This window comes from Octopus sinensis, linkage group LG3, assembly GCF_006345805.1.
Source record: "Octopus sinensis linkage group LG3, ASM634580v1, whole genome shotgun sequence".
Classification (NCBI taxonomy): domain Eukaryota; kingdom Metazoa; phylum Mollusca; class Cephalopoda; order Octopoda; family Octopodidae; genus Octopus; species Octopus sinensis.
This window is the reverse complement of record NC_042999.1, coordinates 141,472,964-141,494,527: the sequence shown is the minus strand read 5'-3', so window position 1 is coordinate 141,494,527 and position 21,564 is coordinate 141,472,964. Positions and strand designations below refer to the sequence as shown.

Below are 21,564 nucleotides of genomic sequence, written 5' to 3'. Positions count from 1 at the left end.
TGTCCTCGAGATTATCCTTCTGACAGATTTCATTATAGAGTGTCCTAGTAACAACATGATGTCTCATTGGTAGATAATACTTTGATGCCATTTTTAGACAAAAAAAAACTGCCAAATATGCTTCCATCAGTTGTGGGCCCTTGCAACCTAAAGAGTTTCCCATATATGGAAATTATGATTTGGGTATTTCAGATCACTAGTTTTATTTTCATAGCAATATTAAAGAATTTATTTTAACATATTGTATATTATTTTACGTGCAGAAGGCTTACTGACAGACAGACAGACAAACAAACAGACAGATACATAGATAGATAATGAGAGAGAGAGAGAGAGAGGAAAGGAAGGGAGAGAGAAACAGAACATAGAGACAAACAGACAAATAGACTTGTTCCATACTTTAACAAAATAAATGCTATCTTGAAACATGTTATGTGCTAAAATATTCGACATTAAGTGGTATCTAAAGAAAAAAAGAACAGTTCTATATGCATAAGATATTTCCTACAGTCTGACCTGTACACAATGCAGCAACAAATTTATGGCAGCTCAGGCAGGCTGTAGATAAATATACCACTAAGCATTTTTGGTGGAAAAACCCAGAATTTACCTACTCCTTCCACAACACCAATCTTATGAAGTCTGGTGGTGAATGTGACCTAGATATTATAGTAAACAACGATCTGTGTTGAGTGAACCACATTTCTAAAATTGTTGAAATGGCCATAAGTGTCTTAGTAAGTAAAACTTTTGCCAGCTACTCAAGATCTATCAATCTAAAATTATATATGGCTATAGTATTTCACACATTTGCATCTCCAGTTTGGAACCACCATCTTGCTCAGAATATCGGTCTACTTGTAGCTGTTCAGAAATGTGCAACCAGATTAATTCTTCCTTAGTCACATACCATATCTTAAACATCTTGCTTTTCTAGGCATAATTTCAATGTCTAGCAGCTGATTTGATAGAAGCCCACAAGATTCTCCACTATTAAAATTCCAACAACTTTGGGTACCTTTTTGAATTCAGTATACCTACCACCTGTGGACATAATTATAAAATCAAAATATACTACAATACTCATGAGTTTCAGAAACATTTTATCAATTCAGAATTGTCAAAACATGGAATAAACTACCTGCATTGGTTGTTAGCTGTCAGGATAATGTCTCCTTCAAAACTTCCATGCATCCCCAAATTCACTAATACTACTCCTGATATGCATATGTACCCTTTCTTCTTTATGACTATTTTACTGCTTACTTTCCTCTTTTTCTGAATTTTATCTCATGTAATATGCCTGTATTGTTGATTATAATTGCTGTCTTTCTTTACTACTGCTTTCTGTCCCTTCTTTTACCTTTTCTTGTATTGTACTGTACCTGAACACTATAAACAATAAGCTGTTATTTATATCAGTTTTAGAGATAGGAAAACATATAGAAAAATAGACAGACAGATAGATACACAGACAGACAGATAGATACATAGACAGACAGACAGACAGACAGACAGATAGACAGATTCCTGGGTGGCTACCTATTTACCTACTCACTAAAATTTCTTGTTGAACTGGTTAAATAAAGAGTGTCCCACTTTCTGAAAAAAGAGTATTTTAACAGGATTTGTACATTCATCTGTTATTTTCTATCATATCAGTTTGGAAGAAAAACATTCCAGCCATTGGTATTTTTCTCTTTTCCTTCCCTTTTTCCTATTTCCCTTTATGTTTTTTGGAGTTACATTCATATCAGACAAGTGAGATGGTTGTTAGCTAGCAACCACACATTGTCATTAATTTTGTTTGATATATTCTATTATGCTCAAGAGAAAGATGGGATGGTTGTCATAGTGAGAATGCATTTGCACATAGGTCCACTCAATCAGAATAACCTGGATATAAACAATAACAGTTAAGGCCTCTTGCAATGTTAATCAAAAATAATGTGTTGATCTTCTGCCAGATACCTATTCCAAACTTAAATATCATCTAAGTATGAGCCCACAATTTACCATATTGATTCAAAGTGCTTTTGTAATCACATAATTGCAAATCTCATCAAAGACAATGTCTCAGCTACCATAAGAGTAATTATCTTGGATGACCTAATCTCAATGAGAAAGTACTGACCACCCACTAGCTTAAACACCTGCAGATCTCAGATCTTTGCTTTTACCAAACACTACTACTATGTGTGTGGCCTCCAAACGAAATGTTATCTGCAGGCTATCTTTCCCTATAATAGTAACAGAGGTGTTGATGGCTTTCAAGCTGCTAACATTAGAGGTTTTGTAATCACGCTGTACTACAGAAGCCAGTCATCATCTGCTGAGGATGATTGTAGAGATCACTATAATGATCTGAATCTCTATGCTTCTGATCTCTTCTTTTTGACTAATTTGGGTACTCTGAGTAGGAAAGAATGTAGTATATATGCCATAGTTATGGAGAGATTTGCAGCAAAAGTAATTTGTAAGTCTGTGATCTGTTAATTGGGCCAAAATAAGTAAAATCTGTGAAACGTGGGATTAGTGTCACGGGTGGATGTGAGTGCACTATCTATGCTTCTCATCAATTTATTGAAGGCTCCCCATCTCAGTCCAAATGGTGGACTATTGATGTTTCATCATGAAACTTCATATGAAGAATGCCTTAGAACTGCATGAGTTGAGCCCACATGCTGAGCATTTGCCTTAAATGAATACTGTCCATCAACTTATTGGCCAGTTGTCTTTGCCTTGCTTAGAATTGAACTAAAGATTAACTCAACTAAATCTGAGGCCATAAAAGTTAATTGATGGTTTCTACATCACCATCAGGGATGTGCAACAGACATTTCATCAGAGTCCACTGACACCAAAAGAGATGTCATCATTCTTGGTTCCCCAATTCTTCTGCTTGTCATCCAACTCATCATCAAATACAAAATCTATCAGCACAAAAGACTTGTGAGCAAACTGCATTTGATTGATATGCATCTGGCCTTCTTTCTCTTGAAAGATTTTAGCGAATGTTGTCCTCTCCACATTTCTTGAATCAGTTCACATGTTTGGCATCCTGATCAGTGAACTCTTATCAAATGTGGAGACTACATTGGTTGCTGGGACAGGAGACATAACATCTGACTTCCAGATATAAGATAGGAGAATAGAATGGCATACTGTTTGATAGTTTGTTACATCATGCGGGCATGATGACTATTAATTGTAGAGTTGAACATTGATAATATCAGATAGATTTTTGAAGATTATTTAATCAAAGTTTTGTAATCTGCAGTGGATAACATGGAAAAAAACCACAATGTTGGTGTTGGAGATGTAGAAAGAAAAGTTGACCTCAGTAGAATTTGATCTCAGAGCAGTGATGTACAGAAAGAGTTGCTGTAAAGCACTAGGCCAACTGTTACCAAGGTGGAAATACATAATATTAGTATCCAGGGTAGTCATAGCAGCATCATATAGGCCACTGGGCAAAGAAATGTGCAGAGCCGAAAGCATTTATTTATTGACAGCAAATCACAGCATGCATATTTTTATATTGGACTCCTAGATTCATGGGACCTCTTGGTAACTGTTGAGTGTACTCATGACTTAAGACAGCACTATCAAGAATACACTGATGTTGAATCATTGCCAATATATTTTTAATTGACTTTGGAAAATTAATCTTATAAATTTTAATGTCATTTTTCTATTTTATCAATTTTCATCTAAAAATAAGACCACTCAACTGATTAACATGAAGCTGCTCATCAAAACACAAATCTTTGGCCCACAAGGAGACTTGTTCTGTCTTTTCTATCTCAACAACAGTGGCCTCTGTTCCTCAGAACCGACTATTCTTGTATTCGCTCTGTCTTCGTCCACCTGACTGAACTTGTCTTCCCCTCTTGTCATCCATATGTCCATTACTACCACCTTTGTACTAACAACTACACACCCTTTCTCTGTAGAATATCAATCCATTGAAATTTCTTCTCTCTTCCTGCTTTCCCTGTAATTGCCAACTTGAAGTTGTTCCAGAACATCAGCTATATTGATCATACCAGTCATGGAGGTGGGGGGGGGCTGTTGAGGCCATGGGCGCAAACCCTGCCTCCAGACCAACCCAACAACAACAACAAACAAAACGATTACATGAAAATGACAACAGAGTGTGGGCCTTAGAGTCCCTAAATTGATGGGTTAACAAACAAAAAAAGTAGAAAATATTGGATATTTCTTTACTCAAGTCTGAAACATCAGATATGACTGGATATGATTGGAAAATAGACATCGATGGTGTTAATACCTTTTTCAAGAGTATATATTCATCTGGAAACTGGAACACTAAAACTTTGGATCAAGACACGGAGAACTATCAGTCACTGGTCCCATCCTTCATAATCGTAAGTTGCTACGTCTGAGGTACCAAAAATAACTTTTCTGGTTGATAGAGCTTGTAAAGGCACGCTCTAATTTTATCTCTTCGCTTTGCACTTTTCTGCCAGGAGTTATGTTTTCTTCAGTTCCACATCCGTGAGAGAAAAGCTAATTTGCCAAAATACGATGGATGTCATAAAGGTAAGAAAAGCTAATGTGTTTATTGATCTATATATGTTTGTGTACGTATTTATGAAATCAATGGGACGACGAATATTAGGAGATAAATAAAAAATTAATATAGCAGTTTTTTTTTTGTTTTTAAATGGCTATAATGGTTCTTCGAGGATGTCACTTTCTCTTGCTATTTATAGAGAGATATAGATATATATAGTATAGTATAGGCAGAATTGCATAACTGTATGCAACCAAAGGAAAAAGTTATTCAATAACATGCAGTTAATAATGATAATTTTCATTTATTTTGCCACCAGGGCTGCTTCATCTATATAAAATATGCTACAAAAAGTTTTACAGAACATGAAAAGATGTAGTTATGTAAAAAAATTTATAGTTATATAAAACGAGTAGGGCAAGGATATAATATAATATAATATATATATATATATATATATATATATATATATATATATATATATGCACATATATACAAGTGCGCGCACTCATTCACACATACATATATATATATAATTTTATTGAAGAAATGTATAAGCTATTTAAAATGTGTATTATGATATAATAAAAAGACACTTAAAATCTTTCACTCTCTCTCCGTATATATGTGCGAATTTTTATTTGTTACCCACAAATCAAATATAAATTCCTTTCTATATTGCTTTTCCTTTATATGCACACGCGCATACACATTTATTTATTTATTTATTTATTTATTTATGTTCTGCACACTGATACCAAGAAAGCGGTGCCTTTCAAGTAAAAGTGTGTCCTATTTAACACTTCAGAACAGCTGATTACCAAGCTGTGAACTTACTGTGCGAGTCAGTTTCAATCGAGTTTCTGGTCAAACCAGATGTGACAACAGCTCCCGTCCAAGAACGCACTAAACAAAACTACAGTTGGAAACATTTAGCATTTCCATTGTCAAGTGTGTTTGTACTTCTTATATAAAATGGCGTGTAGTCGTATTTCTGCTGTTATCCGTTGTAAAAGTTCTTATATAAATGGATCACGGAGACTATCTACATCGAAGCCGGTCCAAGCTGCGCTCAAGGTCAGTCGGAATTTTTGTTTTGTGAGTTTTATTAAAAGAAAAGTGGTTTGTCTTTGGTGATATCAAAATTAGAAGGGAATATATTTGTACCTGGACGTTTATCAACACTAACCTTTTTCCAACCAACTTAGGTGACTGATTTTAGATAGTTTGATTGTCGAGTGGGGAAAATTATATTTTCGTTTTTAACGTTATCACATTATTCAATGTTATGTCGGTGTGGTATGTGTTATATAAATTTATTTCTTTTAGCTTGTGCTTTTTGTTTCTGACCGATATAGTAAGAGGGCATTTTATATCTGATAAGCACTAATACAGGTAACTCTCGGCCCATGAGGCACTTTCGTAATTGGTTGCCGGTTAAAATACATTCACACATATATTCATAATAGTATATACAAATTTTATTACATATCTAACGCGTAATAAAATATTCATGATATACATTCATGTTTTGAGTTTTCTCAAACCTCTGTGTGTATACATATATACATATATATATTATTAATTTTTCAAAATTGATTTATTTAGTTTGTACATTAGACGTGAAACTAGTTTTATATATATATATATATATATATATATATATGTATATATAAATAAAACTATGTGCCCCAAAAAAGGCTTCGTAGGTATTATGTTACTCTAAGATAAAGACGATACATATGAATGACTTCTTCGAATCAGTCAACATTCTTGTAGAAGTTTAATAAACCTGTATTAATCGAATAAACTGACATACCTACACAAGTGTGTTCCCACCGACTTTGGATATTCTAATGAAATCCTTCAGTTTAATGTTAAATTACTTTTATATATAATTCAACATAAATACATATGTATGCACATTATATATATATATATATTATATATATATATATATATATAAATAAAACTATGTGCCCCAAAAAAGGCTTCGTAGGTATTATGTTACTCTAAGATAAAGACGATACATATGAATGACTTCTTCGAAATCAGTCAACATTCTTGTAGAAGTTTAATAAACCTGTATTAATCGAATAAACTGACATACCTACACAAGTGTGTTCCCACCGACTTTGGATATTTCTAATGAAATCCTTCAGTTTAATGTTAAATTACTTTTATATATAATTCAACATAAATACATATGTATGCACATTATATATATATATATATATATATATATATTAGGTTGTCCCAAAAGTTCGTAAACACTTGCGAAAATTGAATTTTTACTCGCCAAGTACTAACAAAAACAACAAAAATTATTCCTCGAAATAAAGACCATTATTTTCCAAGACTTTCTACGAACTTTTGGGACAACCTTATATATATATATATATATATCATAAACTACACATTATAGACCCCCACCCACCGAATCTGTTTCTTGATAACTTTGTTTGGAAATGATACAGATTACGATTATATTGATAACATTTAGAAAAAACAATTTTCGTTGGAGTTTCGGATTATTCTTCCGCTTCGACTATGTTCCCACCAATTTCCGCGGGTTTAATATTTTTCACTTTTTTTTTTTTTTTTTTTTTTTTTTAAGGTAATTTGCACTCCCAAAACTGTATTTCTGCAAAATGTTATTTCAAAATATGCAGGACACCAATTTGGACTTGTGTGTGTGTGTGTGTATGAAGCAGACCTTAAGTTGATTACTATCAGAAATATTTATTGTTAAATTGATGAGTCGTATAAAAATTAAATTGGAAATCGATGTTGCATTGTTCGTACTTTTTCTCAAGGTCGGTACCGACTTAGTTTCGAAATATATTTAATATTGACTACCACGAATCATGCCGGGCCAACATGTCGATGAACCGGTCGTCTGTTTACATCGTATATTTTGACTACGAACCGGCATGACCTTGAATTTTCAAGCATTGTTTATATTTGTGTGTTTCTTTCAATTATATAAATATCCATGTAAAAATATTTCAGACATTTTTTGTGGAAAGAAAAATTGAAACCACCGAATTAGATGCAATAAAGCATCGTTTTTGTGGCAGACGATAATAATGACAACGAGTCAATGACGTTTGTTTATTAGCGAAATTCTATAAAATTCACAAAACAATAAAACTGTTTTGAAATAGATGGTCATGCCGATAAGTTGATTTGACCTTAGCTTTAAACGTAAACAAACAGGAATTTTCTAAGTCAAAAAGCTCAAACCATTTTCTATAGTTCCCGATTAAATACTTCGTTTTAGATTATAATCGAGTAGCGAATCGGTTTCGATTTCTGGCAGTAGCTGTGGCGGAATTCTGTATTAAGCACCTCATATAACCCCTCATAATGTTTTTATTCTTTGGAATTTTCAGCACATTTTTGCGAATTTGCGTTCTACACTGGGGAATTCATACGACTATACAACAACAACAAAAATCCGAGTGATTTAAGGGCTGTTTAGCTGTTATTTTTAGCACATCTCTAGGCCACCTGATAACTGTCTGTTTAACTTCACTTCTGAATGTTCAAGGAAAAGGTGAACTTTACGATTTCCATTTACCTCCATTAAGCCTTTAGTTTTGAAGTCAATGAAAATTGTACATCAACCGTAGAAGTGCAATTCGTATTTCTAGCTTCTCTTAAATGACTTGATCCATCTAGTTGTGGTAACTGTAAAGTTTAGCGATACATCAAGGGAATTTGTATAGTATCCCTCGACCTGCTAGAAGATGCAATCCATGTCACTCTATCTTCTGGGGGAAAATTATATACAAGATTATATATATATATAATTTCCCCCCCCCCCCCCATAAGAAAATTCATTTCGTGTTAGGAGTGTCTACTTCCCAACCACCTGGTTCCAGGTTCAGTCCCACTACGTGACACCTTGGGCAAGTGTCTTCTACTATAGCTTCAGGCCGACCAAAGCCTTGTGAGTGGATTTGGTAGACGGAAACTGAAAGAAGCCATCGTGTATATATATATATATATATATATATAATATATATATATATATATTTGTGTGCCTTTGTTTGTACCCACCCACCATCGCTTGACACTGATGTTGGTGTTTACGTCCCCATAAGGTAGCGATTCGACAAAAGAGACCGATAGTATAAGTACTAGGCTTACAAAGAATAAGTCCTGGGGTCGATTTGTTCGAAAGACGGTGCTCCATCATGGCCGCAGTCGATTAACAAACAAGTTAAAAGAATATGTGTATATATATATATATATATATATACATATATATATATAGGGGAGAATTCACAAAAAAAAACAAAAGACGAAGACAGGTGGTGTAGACAACAAACAGATGTATTAGTTTAACGCTCGGGAAGTGAAAAAGTCTTTAACATCATCATCGTTTAGCGTCCGCTTTTCATGCTGGCATGGGTTGGACGGTTCAACCGGGGTCTGGGAAGCCAGAAGGCTCCACCAGGCCCAGTCTGATCTGGTAATGTTTCTACGGCTGGATGCCCTTCCTAACGCCAACCACTCCATGAGTGTAGTAGGTGCTATTTACGTGCCACCGGCACAGGTGCCAAACGAGGCTGGCAAACGGCCACGATTGGATGGTGCTTTTTACATAGGCAGTAGGTTTTATTCAAAATATGAACAGGAATATATTTTACAAAAGAAAGATAAAGAAAAAAAGCCAAAAAAGAAAGAAAATTTTCCTATTGATTTTCATATTATCAAGGGGCATACCTACAGATTTTTTTGGGGGTAAAAATCACACTTTGTAAACTCCTCCTGTCATTTTTATGCTACCTTCACAATTGGGATCATTTATCAGCAAAAACCTGCAGACCTTCCTCTATAAATGCTAATCCTTTAGCAATAATTTTTGTAGTCAATTTAAGCGGTGTAGATAGAACTTCCATTGTCTTGTCTGTATTCTCAGCATGTTTTTATTCCTAACAGCATCAGATCCTTATAAGATGAACTTTTTCACATCATCTTCTATGACTCCTTCAAATCCTACATCCTTTGCAAGTGTTGCAATATCTTTCTGAATTTGATGCAGACTTTCTGCTTGAGGAAAACTTGTAACGCTACAGATACAATCTGGCCATATACTCTCCCAAATACTATTCAAAAATGAAGGTTCCACTTCATCCCATGATTCAGCTTTATTATCCACAGCATCCATTGTGTTGAACAGATGCTAAGGTGGCACCAAAATTATAGCAAGAGCCAAGGATTTCACTGTGAATCGTGTTTAAAAATTCTGTTGATATTTATCCAATTGCAAAAACATCATACAGATCTTTTATCTTTTACTTATTTTAGTCATTTAGACTGCGGTCATACTGGAGTACTATTTAGAAACACTCTAGTCGAGCGCATCCGCCCCAGTAGTTATTTTTTCCTTTATTAAGCCTGGTATTTATTCTATCAGTCTCTTTTGCCACTAAATTATTGGGATGTATGTGATGTATTGTTATTTTGTATTTTAGTTATCAATAATCAAACTATAAAGGTAGCAAGAATGGCCTAATTTCAGAAGGGTGTAACTAATTTATGTAAGAAAAATGAATAATTTGTCTACTGCATAGCAAATTTATGAAACCTCTTTAGACCTGTCTTTCTTCTGTATTTGACAAATGTGTACTCATGGTGTTTACATATTGCTTTCTAAATATTTAGTTTAATACTATATATTTATCTAATAACTACTTATTAAACATAGGTTTTAGCTAGATTTGTCAGATACTGCTATAGGAACTTATTTCATTCATCAAAACCCTTCACAACAACAAAAAAGTTTAAAAAATATGAACAAATTCACAACAATGAATTATCTGTTATAGAGCTAAAAGTAACTTGTTCCTACAGACGCTAGAGCTTACAATATTTTCACAATCTTCAGAGTAACCCACTTTACCACATATTCTTCCTAAAAACCGAGTCTACTTCACAAAGGATGGACTTACTCTTCACAGCCAGAAAAATATATCAGTCTTGAGCAGTTACTAAGTTTATACAATAGGCAGATTTGCTTAACACTAGAAAACTATATCTGACCTCTACACACATTCTGGAATACATTCAAGAAATAGCTATTTATCTGAGAGGCAAGCCTTTTGTCAGTATCACTCTGAATATTTGCCAACCATTCCTTCTCTCTATTCATTTCTCTTAATTCATATTGTCTCACTGAAATATTTCGCAGTACTTTCTAAACAATGGATTCTCCTGCAGTTCCCTTTCCTTACAACTTTAGCCTTGCAAATAATTCAAATAATGAACATTAAACTAACTTTATCCACTTCTACAGCCTAGAAGAACTTTAAATATGTATTGCTGCTGTTCTCTTAATTAAATTTATGAAAATCAACTAAGCCCCAAAATACCTTCATTTTGTGATTTCTAAATCTCTACCAGGGTGAGAAATTTAGAAATCTCTCTGAAATTTATCATTGATCACTCTACAAAACTTAGCACTCTCATAAATATCATTATACAGCTAGTAGTTTGTGAGAAAATTGTCATTTGGATTGATAATTGCCTGCTTATGAATAATAATAATGGATCGTTTTGGTTTGAACGGCAGTTTTTAACATAATTTCTAGGTAACTAAAAAACTTTTCAACTTCCTATACTGGTAGAATGTGTTTATAAAACATCTTTTTCTCTCTGCTTTATTGAGAAAATTCTATAGTTTGTAAGATATTTGTTGTTTTTTTCTTCAATTTCTGCAATTTCAACCAATCACTGACGTCCATTGAGGTAAACAACATTCTGTGCCACATGAATATGTCCCTCATTTAAGAAACAGATTGGGTTTATTTACATTTGTGAAGAAAAAAGATACCCTTTCCCCTAACCCTAAAATAGATTGAAATGCAATAGATCGATACTAGGGTCATAATTATGGGTGACAATTTCATATGACACCACTAGAAAAAACTGCCGTTCAAACCAAAAAGATCCATAATAATAATAATAATAACAACAACAATGAATATGACTTGTAACTTTACATCTCCATAAGAACACCATATATGCTAATATTAAAGTACAATGATTTATATTTATAATGAAATTATTAAAACTGAAAAAAAAGTTACTGATGGTATATATATTCACATATTCATGTGTGCGCATGTATATTTGTACTGTTTTCTCTTACATTATAGGTTGGTGATGCTATCCCCAGTGCCAGTCTCTTTGAACACAACCCTAACACCAAACTGAATTCTAGTGAACTGTTTGGTAGTGGAAAGCATGTTATTTTTGGTGTACCAGGTGCATTTACTCCTACTTGTTCAGAAGTAAGTTGCTTCTTGTTTTATTTTCTAGAGATCTGATAGCTTAAAGGATGTATGTAATATGGGGTGAATTGGCTCCAAGATTAAAATACTTGACTGCTGACTGGCTACAAGTTTAACTCTTACTAGTGCCTCTGAGCAATATACCTAACTCTACTTGTTCCACTTGGCTGGATGTTATTCTCCATATTTTGTCTCCACTCTTTTAACTAATCATTGTCATTGTTAGTGCACCAGTTGCTGCTCATATAGTGTTTACAGCACTCTTACTAAATCAATTGAAAATACTCAGAGAACCACTGAACCTTGCAACCTTTAATGTCAGAACTTTGTGTCAAATCGTTTAGAAAACTGATTTCACTCCCAGACTACATGTATGGGCTCAATTTTGTTTATATTTGCAAAATAAAATTGTTGCTAGGGTGTGTGTATGATGTGTCCTTGTCTGCTGTTAAGTGAAGAGCTATATCTGTAGTGTTATTTCCATTTCCAATTAACTGCCAAGCCTTTTGCTATTAGGAAAGTCATGAATGTTACAATTGTCACAAGATAATTCATTGAAAATCTTCATCTTCATATACACCTGATGAGGTCAGTAATAGAGAAAATTATGCAGCAAATTGTTATCATTAAACATCTAGTATCACAGATACAGTGTAGTAGTTTGCATGTGACTGATTTTGATTAAGTATAGTTCTGTGATTCAAACCTTACATTGTTTGACCTAATGTTTCATCTATAAATAAAACCAGTTTTGGATCACATAAGGAAGAAGTGTCACTCTTAATGTGAAGTGTTAAAGTGCTTGAATGTTTTGTGGTGTTTTATGGCTTTTGACCTAGAATTCAAATCCTGCACATGCAGTTTACCAGTAAATAAGGCTATCAAAGATTTGGATCTTGTTCAAGAGAGTAATTATCATATGAGCCATTAATCTTATCTATAGATTTACAATATTCACAATTGCACTTGTTATTGTTTATCCCAGGATATTTATATGGTTGCTGAGTGGATTCAAACTAGGAGACTGTATTTCTAAACTAAGTGTAATAATATACTTAGTCACTTGGCTAAAAGCACATAACTACTTTTGATTCAGAAATGAAAGTTCCTATTTTGAATCCTGTTTGTAACCATGTATATACCCAAAGATATGTTACCTAATACCCACATCAGTGGTTTACTTGATAAGAAAAGGACTATCTTTTAATTTGCTAATAAAGGTTGAATAATAAAAAGAGTTGTTTGAATCCTGTCTGGACCTTATGCATACTCAGAAATAAGATTCTTTGTATGAAAGTGAATCAAACCATTCAGAACCTAGAACAGATGCAAATATAAATACACACTCTGAAGAAGAGGTTCATAATCCAGAAAATTATTATCTTATTAACAAATAATCTCAGGCATTTAATGATATATCATGTAGCTTAATCCTATGGGAACTAAGGGTCTAGATCAGTAAACCAGAAAAATAGTGGTCTTTGTACACACTTTCATACACAAAGTATACATTTATAAACAATAATTCATTTAAAATATGCTAAACTTTTTGATGAGATTCAAAGCACATATTTCTTGCTATCTCTGCAAATATTTACTATTTAATGATTTATAATAAAAACATCTTAACTTTTGGGATCAATGAAATAAGTACCAGTTGTGCACTGCAGTTGATGTAATTGACCAGCCCTCTCCACTAAAATTTCAGGCTTTGTGCCTTTATTATTATTATTATTATTATTATTATTATTATTATTAGAAAAGATTATTGTTATTATTTGAAAGGATTATTATTAGATATGTTGAAGGTAGTGAATTGGCAGCTTCATTAGGGTATCACAAAATACTTTGGGCTGTTTGTCCTGGCTCTTTCCATTCTAAGTTCAAATGCTGCTGAGATCACCTTTACCCTTCACCTTTTCAGAGTTGATGAAATAAATTACATCTGATTCTTCTTATATCAAATATTTCACTTAGTTCATTAGTAATTTGCCACTCATGCACACTAACCAACATCTATGTCCAATGGAACCTTCTCACCTCATATCTTTCCAGCATTCACAAATCTTCCAAGAAGCCCTCTGTGTATTTGAAAGAATTTATTTTATAGGTGTTCTTGCCATTAATTATTTTTGTACAACTGCTACATGTGGTGGCCTTGTCCTACAGCTTACCTATGATCCCACTACGTCTCTTGTACATCCAAAGTTTACATAGGGCACATGGCAAAAAATAGTGATTGATTTGGAAGGTCCTAAAGTAAGTGCCCTAAGTATTTAAGGTGATCACTCTCAATGCTGCACACCAACATGCATGAGGATGTTGAAGTCCTGTGAACTCAACAAACAAGGAATATATATATCTTAATCTCTATACCTACATCCCCTCTCACACACACACATGTGCACATACATTCATGTGTGTGTATTGATAGATATAGTACAGGCTACATATGTTCCTTGCAAGGAAGCCTCTACATATTCACTCAACCTGCAAAAAGTGCATCCAACTCTTCCTGAAATACTACTGTAAGCCCTATATTATATAAGTAGCTCACTTGGTTGAGCCATTAATAATTAGGTTTCTTTTTAAATGATACAATGCAGCACTGGTGGTTGGGATGTCAGTTTTTCACCCTTTAGCCACAAAATAATCAACTATGGCCAACTGCTTTATTGCTGAATTAACGATAGCTTATATAGTTTTTATGATCTGAAAAATCTTTAACTAACATATAGTGATACATGTAAAATAACATATATTTTTGGTTTTGCAGTCTCATTTGCCTGGTTATATTGAAAAACATAATGAACTCAAAAAGAAAGGGATCGCATCTATTAACTGTGTGGCAGTCAACGATCCATTTGTTATGAAAGCTTGGGGTGAAACCCATAATGCAACAGGAAAGGTGAGCTTTTGATTTAATTTGGAATGGCATCTGGAGTAATTCAATAGTCACATATTTTTTTCTTTAAAATAGTATAATCATTTCCAGATATAGGTCATGATATCACACCATATTTTGGGAAGCTACATTGGACTGGGGTTTCCAATTTTGTGGTAAGTTTCAGGAACTTGATATTAAGCATTATAATTTATTTCTGATATACGAATAAATGTTATGGTTTACAGATTTTTTTAATATTCATTTATAATTTCAAAGTTAGGACTTTTTTAATAACATGAGGCAAAAATAAATTGGATGCAGTCCCACTTCTTCAATCATTATGTTATAGATTATTCATTTGCCTGGTTATATTGAAAAACATAATGAACTCAAAAAGAAAGGGATCACATCTATTAACTGTGTGGCAGTCAACGATCCATTTGTTATGAAAGTTTTTGAGCCTTATACCAATGTAACAATGGTTAGTACTGCCAATGTCAGATTTATCTTCATATCCGTCTAGGTTGAATAAACTAAATGAATAGTATAAAGGATTGATTTAATCACCAATATCAGTCCCACACAAGTTTGATTTTGTGCTAATATAGATGGTCATGTGATGCATTTGGATGAGGACAGCTGTATGAAGAAGTGCCAAACTCTAACAGTGGATGGAACCTGTGGAAGAGGTAGACCCAGGAAAACATGGGACGTGGTGGTGAAAGCATGATCTTCGAATGTTGAGCCTCACAGAGGCAATGACAAGTTACCTTTGGTGATATGCCATGCTCGTGAAGACCCATCAAGCCATGTGAAATCGTAGTCATGCTGATCCCAGTGTCGTGTAACTGGCACTTTTTACATGCTGTTTCACTCTCCTTCTGTTCTTTTCTTTTATCATGTTTCTCTGAATTTCTTCAATCTCTACTCCCATAATCCAGTCATTCCTACAGATTGCTCTTGCTTGGTCTATCGGTCACTGGGCAGATGCTTCAAACCTCTTTTTGCATCTCATATTCTCTTCATTCGATTCATGAAGCCTCTTTTATTTGGCTCACTACTCAGCCAGCATTCTTCTAATATTTTGTTTTCATCTTTTTCCCATTTCATTCTTTTTCTTTTGCACTTTTGACTGTGATTTTGGTCCTGATTGATGACGACCTGCCAGAGCCTGATCAGATACTCCCTGCCTGCAACACCTTCACTGTTATCAGTTCCAATCCTATTAGTGCAGTTGTGGTTATTATTTAATTTTGACATCACTCATTTAGAGGTAGTATTTGTAAGGTTGTGCAATCGCCAGTACTTTTATCATGATTAGGTGGGTTGCTAGCCAAGGCTCCAAGAGTCCACTCCTACCCTCATGTACATTGATTTTAGTGTCAGTTTTGTTCAATTCATTGTTTAATATCTTTGTATTTGACATTTTAACTCCTGAGAATTTTGGTGTTGAGGTGGTACAACCATCGGTGTTTTTATTGAGTCACCTTCTCTAGAGGGATTTCTGACCAAGGCTAAAGGGATCCCTCCTCCCACGAGATAGGCTTCACCCTGCCAGACACCAACCTAGTATTTCTAGGTCTCAAGGTGGGCTTACAGGCACTATACTTTGCCCAACAGTGACCTGAAGGTAGTTGTGGTTAAGGATAACTTTGTTCGTCCCATGTCCTGATGCCATAACCAGATGCAGTTTCATGCCATACCCAGGGCATGTTATTATTAGTATTATTATCATTTGCTTGTATTGTTATTGGCGGTGGTAGCACTGTTGTAAGCTATTGTTCTCTTTGACTAGTTCCTTTAGTTGCAGTGAATTTTTTGCTATCATTACACTTCTGTCTCTGATCATTTTCGCTGCTTTTGTTCTTGTAGTTGACTGAATTGGTAGGATAACCTTTGTCATTATTGATTTCAAACACTTTCTATGACCTTCCAAAATGGAGTGCTAATGTTCATCCTCCTTGACATGTGTTCATATCTATTTGGGGGAGATATTTTGTGGGTAGGGGTAGGGCCTATTGGATGGGTTTCAGGTTTGGTCTGTTATGTTAGGAGCAAAGTGGGTTAGATTGGCCATCTGGCCAATTAATTAAATTTGAGGATAGGAAAATTAAATTCAAATCTAAATTTAAGGCACATGGCAAAAATATTTCAAATATATATTCAGATATACATACATCTGTGTATTACAATGTTAAGATCTTAGTTTACAATTTTTTCTCTGAGACATCCTGGAATGTAAATAAACACCGTATTTATTTATAGCGCCAGCAAAACTATGTTTGCAGAGAGGGGGAGGGAGAGAGAGAGAGAGATGAATAGAGAGTGTGAAATTGAGATTGTACCTCATGGGGGAAAAAGTTTCTGTCAAGAAATTACTTAAATTCAAGGTCAGGAAAATTAAATTCAGATCTAAATTGAAGACACAGGGTAAAAACATTTCATATACATATACATAAAACTGTGTTATAATGCTAAGATCTTAGCTTATGATTTTTTCTCTGAGTCATCCTCGAATGTAAATAAGCATCCTATTTATTTATAGCAGCAACTAAACTATATGTTTGCAGAGAGTGAGTGATTATCATTATTATTATTATTCTATTTCCATTTCATTTCTCAGAACTGTCAATTTCACTTGCTTTGGTTAATTTTATAAGAGCAGACAACTTGTTGTCAAGAGTCTCACAGAGTCTCTTTCCATGATATTTAACATCTAAGTACCAATCTCAAAATCTTTGCTACTCCTAATAAAGCAGTTTTCTGAGAATGTTCTACTGTCAATCTCATTTTCTCTAACAAATTTCTCAAACCTGATTGTTAATGCACCTAGTGTCCTATAACTAGTGGGATGACAGTTACTTTCTTCCTTAGCCCACATTCGTGCAATTTCATCTTTTAGTGGCTTGTACTTCATCTTTTCCAGTTCATTATCACCCTTGGTACAGCAGTATCTATGATCTTCATTTCCTTCATCATTTTATCTACTACAATAATGTCTAATCTCCAAACATCAGTCACTGAAACATACTGGATTGTAAAATTCCACAAGATCTAATACTCATTATTCTCAGTGGCAGCTGGTTAACGATCATACCATTTCAATGTCCTTTCAAGGTCATATTTCTCAATCTCCAATGAACATACCTAGCTTTGTTATCATGACCCCTTTTGAGCTAATTTGCTATGCTAACTAACAATATGTGAAACAATTTCATTTTTGATGTCATACAACATCATACAAAAGGGAGATTTACCACTTTTATCTATTTGGAACTTGGTGTAATGTGTTCTCAGAGCTTGTTCCTGAGTACTGCATATTGGCGCCTTAGTGCATCCTTTCAGCTCACTTTTTCTTAGCCACATCCAGGTGTTGGTCTTGTGCTGAGCAATAAAAAAGCACTATTGTTCATAAACGTTCTTCTGAACAAGGAAATATTAGATATAGAACATTTTGCTGAAAGACCTAAAGTATGGCACATTTTGTTTGATAGCTATCCACAATCCTTCAGAGAGGTATGCAAAAGAAAGAGAAAAATGTATTTCTGCCTTGTCAAGGCCATTGGGGCTTTTCATGTACCATTCAAGGAACCCTAACCCTAAGTTTCTTTGAGTACAAATTATTCAACAAATTTTTTTTTCTTTTATTTCAGATACGAATGTTGGCAGACATACAAGCAGAATTTACAAAGGTAAATCTCTCTCTCTCTTTTTTTTTTTTTCAGTGTTACCTTCTTGATGTCATATCTGTGAAACCTACTTTATTTGTAAGCACCAAATATCACTAATAGACTTTTAGTCTCTTTATTTCTCTCCAAGCTATACTTAAAATTAACTCTGAATTCAGTTCTGCAGCTGATCAGAAATAGTGATTGTATTATCCCCATATTAACCTGTCTGTAACTAAGTTGACCAGGCCATTAAGAATTAAATGTTTTGCTCAAAGTCACACTGTCTGTTCATGGCTCAATGAAAGGATTATGAAACTGCCCCACTGTAATTCACTCTTATATTTATAACTGTCTCAAATATTTGTGCTTAGATCTTTTTAGTATCAATGAAAGTTAGTTCCAGTAAAATAGCTCAGTTGGTTACATTTCCACCCTCTTAAAGATTTGCCATCTTCTTTGGCAAAAAATATGAGTTCCATATTTTATTAGAAGTTTCATTTTTAGAAAGACAAGTTTTAGTGTCTCATTTTTTTTGTCTGTTATAAAACTGAAGTTTGATATCTCTATAAAGACTATTTGTCCGGGTAATAATATTAAAATTAGAATCGAAATATTAACAGTTTGAACACTAAAAACCTTCTAGGATTTACTGTCATCTCTCAGCATGCTGGTCAGCTTTGTCTTCCTTTGCCAGAACTAATAAAATACATACCAATTCTGTACTTGTTGCTCTCTGGTATAAATTTTTATCTTGAGCCAATATAATAAACATTTAACATTGAACTAAAGAAAAAGCAGTGAGATGGAAAGCGGATGCTAAACGATGATGATGATGATGATTAATGGGGCAGATCAATTTTTCATTCCGCCACAATCAATAAAACTGGCTTTGTGTTTAGTAAAAAAAATATTCAGTCATCATTCTTATTATTCTTCTTATTACATTTTAGGCTCTTGGTCTTGAGATCGACCTCTCAGCAGTGCTAGGAAATGTTCGATCAAAACGGTAAGTCTATAGCATAAACCTGTGAAAGCCTCATCTAAAAATAGTCTCACTTCCTTCTTGTAACACACCTTTCAAAAGTACAGGTTTATTTGGAGCAGTAGGCAGCTTCTGCTGCCTCAGGGATCTAATCAGCAGTGGAAGTAGTAACAATAGTATAGTAGCTTGAGCAAGGTAAATGGGAAAATATTATCTATGTTGGCATCAAAGGGCTTCTTCCTCTAAATGAGGATAGGCTGTATGATGCTTGTATTTGTAGTGCAATATTTCAATATCACAAGACATCAGCACAGCTTATAGAGGATATACGAAAGCTGGAAAGAAGTGAGATAGTCATGCCCTGCTGATGTGCAATGTTAATTTGCATGAAGAATGATGAGTGAAAAAGTGTTAAACCATGCAAGAAAGAATCTGGAAAAGTAGGCAACCAAAAATGTACAGAAATTGAGAAATCTTAATTCAGGATGTAGGGCCCTCACAAAGATAAAGGGCTGCAGGTGCTGTGTTGAAACCAGTCAGTCCCACCTATGCCAGCACATAAAACCAGATGTAAAAATGTTGCTGTTACATTCCACTCATGCCGACACAGACCCATCTATCCTTGTGTATCTGATTACATTATCACGATACCTTATAATTCCAGAAATTCCAAAAAGTACAACCTAAAGAAGTTGTGTATTCTTAAACTCTATAGCTGGTTATCAGTATGATTTGGAGCAGCTTATTTTTCAGAGCTCTCAAAACTGTAACAATTAAGTTTGTTCTAGATGCCCATACTGATATTTCTTATCAAGTCATACCTCAATTCGCGTTCATCATTCACTACATTCACCTCTACCCCCATCGTTAACCATTTTCACCTGCTTATCTACTACTAATGTCAACTCTTGCTTCTTGAGGGTTTAGCTCTTGCATCCTATCACTACTGTCTTAACTTTTTTCCTGGATACTCCATCCACCCCTATAGTAGTTATATATCTCTATAGCAAGACAGTGCTGCTTGTCCCTGGCATAAAATCACCTCTCTACCCTCTCAAATACTCCTACCACTTAGTTGAAAGGGCTTTTCCCTTATCTCCCTTCCTTGTTCTTTCCTGTCTTGCAAGTTATTTGGCAACTCCACTAGGGCCAATTACACAAAAAATTGCACCCAATACACACTGTAATGTGCTTGGCTGGGAAGGGTATCCAGCTTAGAAACCATGCCAAAACTGACATGGAGCACAAGGCAGCCTTGTGACTCATAGGATCTAGTCAAATTGTCCAACCCATGCCAGCATGAAAAATGGATGTTAAATGATGATTACTATTGTGACTTCTCCATTTGAAAATATGAGACCAGATTCAATGTTGCGGAAGTATTTTCGGAACTTGAGTAAGAGGTGTAAGATAGCCCCTTTCCTTTGTAGTTATCTTGAGACTCAGATTCATTCTTTTATTTGTAAGCCTTAGTGCTACCCACAAATATAAACCATCCACGATAGTAACTTAGCTGCTGACTGTTTCTCTTTTCTGGTTTTTCTCACGATCTTTGAACAAGGTGCCTCTCTTTGATGTCCCTGTATGTTACATATTCTAATTTCATTCAGTTACTGAGTATTGTGATCTTTCTTTTGCACACATACACAAAAATCATGAAGATGAATTTATATACACACCCTTTTTATTTTTACACCATCATTAGACTGTGGCCATGCTGGGGCACCACCTTAAAGAAATTTTAGTCAAATGAATCAATCCCAGTTTTTTTGTGTACATTAATTTGTTTTTGCAGGTATGCCATGGTTGTTGAGAATGGTATTGTCAAGCAGCTACTTGTAGAACCTAGTGGAATAGAATTAACTTGCAGTGCAGCCAATAAACTGATGAGTGAAATTTAAAGATTCTTTTCAAAAGAAAATGTGAGATATATGAACTTAACTACCTTAACATAACAAAAAAAAAATGTAAAACCAAACCAGTCTCTGAAGTGTTTTGTATTTTGGCCACCAACTGGGAAATGTTTGTCACATTTAAAAACTGTTTTGTAGAGTCAGTTTTAAAAAGATTTTATTCTAAATTTTATATTTAAAAAGTTAATTTCTAATATTTGTACAAATAAAAGGGATAAAATATTTTTTGTATTTTTCTTCTATAATTTGTTGAAGTATTTCTTTTAT

The 21,564-nt window shown here is 34.2% G+C and overlaps 2 protein-coding genes across 3 annotated transcripts in view; both read left to right on the top strand.

The window, feature by feature from the left end:
* Positions 1 to 8,350, top strand: part of LOC115209315 (aldehyde dehydrogenase, dimeric NADP-preferring) — a 65,088-nt gene extending 56,738 nt beyond the window's left edge. The window contains exon 15 of the transcript XR_004998364.1: positions 8,339 to 8,350. The gene's annotated coding sequence lies outside the window, so the exon portion shown is untranslated. The remainder of the gene's footprint in view (positions 1 to 8,338) is intronic.
* On the top strand, positions 4,397 to 21,521 carry LOC115209798 (peroxiredoxin-5, mitochondrial). 2 transcript variants are annotated; one of them, XM_029778345.2, is made up of 6 exons: positions 4,397 to 4,566; positions 11,710 to 11,844; positions 14,621 to 14,752; positions 18,385 to 18,423; positions 19,353 to 19,408; positions 21,180 to 21,521. In XM_029778345.2, exons 1-6 carry the CDS (start codon positions 4,552 to 4,554, stop codon positions 21,283 to 21,285), a joined length of 483 nt encoding a protein of 160 aa, XP_029634205.1. In that variant the 5' UTR covers positions 4,397 to 4,551; the 3' UTR covers positions 21,286 to 21,521. The 2 variants fall into 2 exon arrangements, with proteins under 2 accessions (XP_029634205.1, XP_029634204.1); XM_029778344.2 differs by lacking the exon at positions 4,397 to 4,566 and adding an exon at positions 5,277 to 5,617.
* Positions 21,522 to 21,564: the final 43 nt, after the last annotated feature.